Source organism: Sinocyclocheilus anshuiensis, unplaced genomic scaffold, assembly GCF_001515605.1.
Source record: "Sinocyclocheilus anshuiensis isolate Anshui unplaced genomic scaffold, SAMN03320099.WGS_v1.1 scaffold101, whole genome shotgun sequence".
Taxonomy (NCBI): domain Eukaryota; kingdom Metazoa; phylum Chordata; class Actinopteri; order Cypriniformes; family Cyprinidae; genus Sinocyclocheilus; species Sinocyclocheilus anshuiensis.
The window spans coordinates 1,539,485-1,547,026 of record NW_015540892.1 but is presented as its reverse complement, the minus strand read 5'-3'; the positions used below and the strand labels follow the sequence as shown (position 1 = coordinate 1,547,026).

The 7,542-nt window shown below is 34.2% G+C and overlaps 1 protein-coding gene across 1 annotated transcript; it reads left to right on the top strand.

The window, feature by feature from the left end:
- The first annotated feature begins 3,611 nt into the window (after positions 1–3,611).
- dph3 (diphthamide biosynthesis 3) lies at positions 3,612–5,182 on the top strand. Its single transcript, XM_016486738.1, has 3 exons — positions 3,612–3,813; positions 4,165–4,239; positions 4,786–5,182. The coding sequence occupies exons 1-3, from the start codon at positions 3,706–3,708 to the stop codon at positions 4,858–4,860; spliced, it is 258 nt and encodes an 85-aa protein (XP_016342224.1). The 5' UTR covers positions 3,612–3,705; the 3' UTR covers positions 4,861–5,182.
- The last annotated feature ends 2,360 nt before the right edge of the window (positions 5,183–7,542 follow it).

Genomic DNA, 7,542 nt, shown 5'->3' with positions numbered 1-7,542 from the left:
TGTGTTTGATTGTTGATTGCTCCCAGGTGTGTCTTGTCAATTACCCCATGTACTTAAGTTCCTGTCTGTGTTACCTGAGTTTGTCTGGTATTGAATTTCGATGTTGTGTTTCCTGTGTGTCCCTGCCTGCCTTGGTTTACCCTGTCTTGGATGATTAAAGACATTTACTTTGAGTTTATCCCTCGTTTCGCCACAGAAGGCAACCGTGACAACAGATCACATGATGGCAATTTTTATAGTAGCCTATTCTGTAGAGTGATAAAGGCTATGTTGATTAGCATTGCATTATAAATATACTTTATTCTTATGAAAATAGCTACCTCTGATATCTAGAAGAATGCAGATAAACCATATATTGTGTTTATTGTCTTCAAGTTTCCTCAGTCAAAACACCTCTCTGTTTTATTCAAGTACAAGGATAGCAGGCTATCTTTGTCCATATAAAGGATTTATGACTTATATAAGGGTTTTATGGCTTATATAAGGGTTTTATGACTTCTATGAGTCTCACTTGTTGACTTTCTGCACAAGTGTGCCCTCTGGCTATATGAGTATAAATGAAATATACTTTACATTATGTTTGTACTCACTGATGCTCACAACACCCTATTTTGGGTAAAAACAGGAAAAATAATACTTCTGTCATGCAAGTCCAGCTTTTCCCCAGTGTAGAGAAGTGTACAGGAGTTTATTTTTCTCTCAGTGGATGCATAAAATTTACTGACAAAAATTAAGAAATGACTGTCACAGATTTTTTTTATAATAATAATTGAATATTCTTTAGCATTTTTGCCAAATAAAGAACACGTTTGTCTGCATACATTTCTTGTTAAGGTTTGGATTTTGTGTGCCCTGTATAGAACATTAATGTCCTTTGTCAGTCACATGCCTGTTTAAGTGATGAACTGGACTACTTGTGGTTGATTTCAGAAATGGTAACATGTTTTGTGCTATGACAATATGGCTGTACAGTCCTGAGTGGCCTGGTAAAAGTTTTCCTTTTAAAATGAGGTAGCAGAAATATATAGCAGTTTATAGATTTATCATAATCTATATCTTATCATAATCACAGGCAGTCTGTCAAAGATGAATAGGCCAAAAAATACCTCGGAAAAATAAGCAAAGCTCATTTCAAATTACAGGTAATGTTTAGTTACAGTTATTGCTGCTGTGCATCCCTAGCTTTATGAGGGCATTTACTTGTTCACAAAGGTGATATGAGCCACTATTAATATTTATGCTGAAAGAAGAAAACAAAACATAAAAATGCTGCATTATGTCTTATGTGTTTGATTGTTGATTGCTCCCAGGTGTGTCTTGTCAATTACCCCATGTACTTAAGTTCCTGTCTGTGTTACCTGAGTTTGTCTGGTATTGAATGTTGATGTTGTGTTTCCTGTGTGTCCCTGCCTGCCTTGGTTTACCCTGTCTTGGATGATTAAAGACATTTACTTTGAGTTTATCCCTCGTTTCGCCACAGAAGGCAACCGTGACAGATCACATGATGGCAATTTTTATAGTAGCCTATTCTGTAGAGTGATAAAGGCTATGTTGATTAGCATTGCATTATAAATATACTTTATTCTTATGAAAATAGCTACCTCAGATATCTAGAAGAATGCAGATAAACCATATATTGTGTTTATTGTCTTCAAGTTTCCTCAGTCAAAACACCTCTCTGTTTTATTCAAGTACAAGGATAGCAGGCTATCTTTGTCCATATAAAGGATTTATGACTTATATAAGGGTTTTATGGCTTATATAAGGGGTTTATGACTTCCATGAGTCTCACTTGTTGACTTTCTGCACAAGTGTGCCCTCTGGCTATATGAGTATAAATGAAATATACTTTACATTATGTTTGTACTCACTAATGCTCACAACACCCTATTTTGGGTAAAAACAGGAAAAATAATACTTCTGTCATGCAAGTCCAGTTTTTCCCCAGTGTAGAGAAGTGTACAGGAGTTTATTTTTCTCTCAGTGGATGCATAAAATTTACTGACAAAAATTAAGAAATGACTGTCACAGATTTTTTTTATAATAATAATTGAATATTCTTTAGCATTTTTGCCAAATAAAGAACACGTTTGTCTGCATACATTTCTTGTTAAGGTTTGGATTTTGTGTGCCCTGTATAGAACATTAATGTCCTTTGTCAGTCACATGCCTGTTTAAGTGATGAACTGGACTACTTGTGGTTGATTTCAGAAATGGTAACATGTTTTGTGCTATGACAATATGGCTGTACAGTCCTGAGTGGCCTGGTAAAAGTTTTCCTTTTAAAATGAGGTAGCAGAAATATATAGCAGTTTATAGATTTATCATAATCTATATCTTATCATAATCACAGGCAGTCTGTCAAAGATGAATAGGCCAAAAAATACCTCGGAAAAATAAGCAAAGCTCATTTCAAATTACAGGTAATGTTTAGTTACAGTTATTGCTGCTGTGCATCCCTAGCTTTATGAGGGCATTTACTTGTTCACAAAGGTGATATGAGCCACTATTAATATTTATGCTGAAAGAAGAAAACAAAACATAAAAATGCTGCATTATGTCTTAACGTCCTTTTGTGGAATGCTGCTTTTTGTTGCAACTAGTTCTCAAATAAAGCATTAATAGTCAGTATCTTGCATTTAAGATTTAATATCAAATACTTTCCATTGCCTCATAAAACCAGGTCTTGGGAAAATCTTCTCCTCTTTGATCTCCTCAATAGCCCAAATCTATTTGACCAATTCATCCCATTTGCATTGCAAGAATTAATGCTTGTCTCTGAGCCTTTACTCCAGTTACGTCATGGAGACTCGCTCAACTGTAAGTGAAAGCTTGAATTTGTCAAATCTAATTCAATACTAAACTAAGTTCTTTCCAACAATTACAACATTGGATTTTCAAAACATGTTGCCAAGTATTTAAGTGTTTGATGCCAAAAAAATAAATGTGGTCTAGGTTCTTATGTCTTGTGTAGGGTACATGTGATTCAAGTGAGAAAGGATATATTTGAAATTAAATACTAGCATACTTAATGGATATGTGTAATCCAGTTTACTGTTTACATTTTTATATAGCAGTAACTAACTAATGTATGGAAAAATGTTAAAAGATTGTGGCTGATATTCCTTGCAGTTATCTGTAACACCTTAAATACAAGACTGAATGCATAATACATTACAGTGCATTGCATTGGAATAGTATACTTTTAGCAAACATAGTATGTCATCTGGGTGCTTCTTGCATATAGATTTGCATTCTTTGCACAGTATACATACACTGCAGAAATATTAAGTATGATAGGCTAATACTAGCATGCTATTACAATATAACCTAACTTAGTAACTCAAATGGAAGCAAATAGAACCAACCTGCATTGGAAAAGTAAAGTAGGTCTGCATACCTGTATATGAGTGAATAATAATTGATTGCAGTGTGAATATTCCATTTCATCGTGTACTGAAAACCCCAGTCGAGGTCAATTATAATGTTACATCCAGAAATCTATTTAATGTACTCGAGCTGTAATTACTCGCGACTTGTGAGGCGTAAGGTGGATAGACATTTGCCTCCTCCTGGTGGCTATATTGTGAACAGCTTTTTGTTGTAATTCGCTGGTTGACAACGTCAAAATTGTGCGCCAGTATACACAGCGGGCGCGTGTTGAATCAGCACAGGCGAGGCCGTTTAACTAGTAACTGCTCTAAAATGACGGTGTTTCACGACGAGGTTGAAATAGAGGATTTTGAGTATGATGAAGAAACAGAAACATATTATTTTCCTTGTCCATGTGGCGACAGATTCGCGATAACGAAGGCAAGTGTTTTTCTATTGGAGCATCAGAATGTAGACAGTCATAACTTGACTTACGATATTATCGCGTTCTTAAATGTATAAACGTGTATATATGTATATGCCATTTCTATGTAGAGTTTTATTTGAATTTGTGTAATCACTTTTAATGGATACATTTTTGGAATAGTCTAAGTAAAGAACTACTGCTGAACTACAATGATAACCCAGAAAAAAGAAACTGCCACTTTAAGTGATTTAATAATGTGAATGTGTGTATTGACTCAAGAGGTGTCAGTGTATAACTAAGTGGCAAACATTTTTAGTTTAACTAAATAGTATTTTGTTAAGGGGGAACTACTTCTGTTTTTTCAGGAGGATCTTGAGAATGGTGAAGAAGTGGCCACCTGTCCGAGTTGCTCACTTATAGTAAAAGTAATCTATGATAAGGTAGGATGTTTAGTATGTTCTGGTAGGCTATTTGTGTATAGACAACTTGGCTTGGTTATTTTTGTTTCGCACTGCAAACGATTAAGGATCATTTAATAAACAATCACATTACAGTCCTCTTGTTTGATAGCCTTGTCTATAAAAAAAACCAAACAAGTGGCATAGGTATATATCTGGTAACCATTTTGTAACGATTATTAATGTTCTTGATTTATTGTAGAAATAATCTTGTTTATTGTATGTGTTTTCTTGTATAATGATAAAAATGAAATTAAATTAAACATTCACTTAAGTTAATTTGAAAATGTAAGGATTACAGCTAATATTCATTCATGATTGTGGGGAAAAACAGCTATTTACAATACGCTGAGATTTAATTTCTGTAGAAAAGCCTTAAAAATACATTCTTACATTATTCTGTTACTGTGATTACTTAATGATCTCTGATCACATTTGATCTGTTGTAAAGGAGCTAAATTATGAGAATTGTGTTCAGAATCATGCTAGTTCATTAAGTCTAAAATATACAATATTTTTTTGTTGTAGGAGCAGTTCATGTGTGGAGAAGTAATTGAAGCACCAAAAACATCAGAAAACAAACTGGAGCTGGCCCAGAGTTGAGAAATAGATATCAACATGACTCTTGACCTGATCCTTTGCTGTGATAATGGACTTAATATGCACATCTGTCATTTTACAGTTACTCACTGCATATGCAGATTTTTTGTGAGGATACTGACCACATGGACTTGATACATTTAGCACCAAGATTTTGCACACAAGTTACTATTCTGTTAAAGTTATTTATTAAAAAAAACACTTTTTAAAATATGCCTTGTTCTTGCTTGAAAATGAAAATACATTTTCAGGAATTAGAACATCTGAGAACATCTGGAGTTTGATTACGTTGTATAAAGACTTGTATACAAGAATACTGAAAGACTTAAATGACCTCTTCATTGTCAACGGGGTGGTTTTTGGTTCTGTGTAATTTGGGTGTTATTCCTGATTTATTTGTTTATTTATTTTTTTTTACTTTTTTTCCAAGTCTGTCCTCTTTATTTTTTTTATTTAATTTAAATTTAATTTAATTTTTTTAAATATTTTTTTTGTAAACTAAGAATGTCTTAGAATAGTGCATATCATAAAATGCCCCACAAGATTCTCCCCATTGCCCCCTTTCCCTCACTGCAGGATACTACATTTTTCAGGATACCATACAATGTTTAAAACTAATTTCCAGGCCTTGAAAAATATGGAATAGTTTTGCTCAGCTATGCTCAGCACTAAAATATTTAATCAGCATATTACACTCTTTTTTTTGTTTCCCAAATATAGTTAAAGGTCATAAGTTGACATATATGCAGAATTTGCAAAATGTTAATAATTTAGAAAAAATAAGAGGGATCATAAATTGCTTGTTGTTTTTTTATGTGGCACTGCCTTGAATAAACTTTTTTACTCAACAGTCACTTATATAGTCCACAAAATAGTAGCTGAATTTACAGAGATGAACCAGTTCAAAAGATTACATACCCCTGAATGTTAAAACTCTGGAACAGTGACTGTTTGTATGTTTTGTGATAGTTAAATTGCCCCCTTTTCTTTAGAAAAATCCTGCACTAACCCTTCCCAATAGTGTCTGTATATGATATTGAGATCCAAGGGACTTGTACACAACTACTACAAAAGGTGCAATTATTCATTGATGCTCAAGAAGCTTTTGATCTTCTAGGCAACAACACACACTATTAAGAATCGAGCATTTTGAACGGCATGGGTCGTTTGTGTAAATTGTGGTATATATGGGTCAATATCACTGTAGGGTGCCTCTTGGTGTCCTGTACTCATTTGCCATGATAACATAAAAATGACTTTAGATAAATTTTCTGGATTTTTTTTAGCTTTGTGTAAGAGGATGCGTGTTATTTTGCTATGTCCCATGCACTGCTCGTTAAATTTGAATGATAGTAGAATATAGTCAGATTGTCAAAAACAATTATCCTATTAATATTTTGTTAAATAATAGATTACTCAATTTGAGTGTATTGATTATTTGGTAATAAAAACTATATTTTTATTTAATAAAACAGAAGAGTTTGTCCATGTCCCTTGAATGGTTGTCCACCCTGTCGTATTGGGGAATCCGCCCCTTTAAGAAAAGGCCATCCCCTTTAGTGACATCAAGACAACACTTTTTTTTTTTTTTGTCTCTTCAGTGGCGGGAATTTCAATGGATGAGGTGAAATTTGTAGGTGACTTTTCAATTGACAAATTTGCTTACTTGCTTTGCCAAAGCTTAACATGTCCACCCCGGCATAAAATATTTTCAAAATATGTACGTTTAAATATACCAAATTCTCTTCAACAACCAGACTAAATATTTAGCTAGTCACAGTTTGTTGTAAGCTAATATGCTACTTGAAGCTCAAAATGTCCACCTTGTCGTTGTTCTTCTGCACCACGCGGATACGTTGTTTTTGTTCAAATCAAAGCGGAAACTAAGTAAACAGCCTATCCGCGTGGCACAGCTGGCACAAAACAGCAAACGCAATTTACATTCAGTGGATACTCTCCAAAATGGCGCTAGGGTGATGCGGAGGAGACGAATTGTTGAATAAAGCAAATTTTTCTTTTGCGCTCAAAAAGTATTCTCGTAGCTTCGTAAAATTACAGTTGAACCCCTGATGTCACATGGATTATTTTACCGATCTCCTTGCTACGTTTCTGGACCTTGATCGTGTAAGGACCCTTGCTGTCTATGGAGGGCCAGAGAGCTCTCAGATTCCTTCAAAAATTTCTTCATTTGTGTTCCGAAGATGAGCGGAGGTCTTACGGGTGAACTATCCCTTTAAATGCATTTTATTCTAATCTAATACAATTTCCTTCATAAGTCATTTGCAAAAATTGCTTTTGAATTCCACCAAAAACCTATTAATCATGAATTGAACAAACAACAGTCAACACAATGAAGACACAAAATTCAAGGAACAAACAAAACTCTACCAGTCAATAAAAAGCCATATAATGTTAAAGGGGTCCTATTATGCTTTTTCACTTTTTCAACTTTAGTTAGTCTGTAATGTTGCTGTTTGAGCATAAAAAAGATATGCAAAGTTACAAAGTTCAAAGTCCACCTCAAAAGGAGATATTTTATTTAACAGAAATCACTTTTCAAAAACTACAGCGAATGACTCGTTTGGACTACAACACATATTTTCCGGGATTTGTGATATCACAAATATCGACGAATGGGACGAGACCTGGTTGAGCTGCACTAGAGAAGGCAACGAGTGTTATCAC

Excerpts from the sequence above, each read along its gene's own strand:
- dph3 (XM_016486738.1), top strand. The coding sequence starts at position 3,706 with ATGACGGTGTTTCACGACGAGGTTGAAATAGAGGATTTTGAGTATGAT. Across the intron at positions 3,814-4,164 it reads ACAGATTCGCGATAACGAAG|GAGGATCTTGAGAATGGTGA; the intron begins GCAAGTGTTTTT and ends CTGTTTTTTCAG. Across the intron at positions 4,240-4,785 it reads TAAAAGTAATCTATGATAAG|GAGCAGTTCATGTGTGGAGA; the intron begins GTAGGATGTTTA and ends TTTTTGTTGTAG.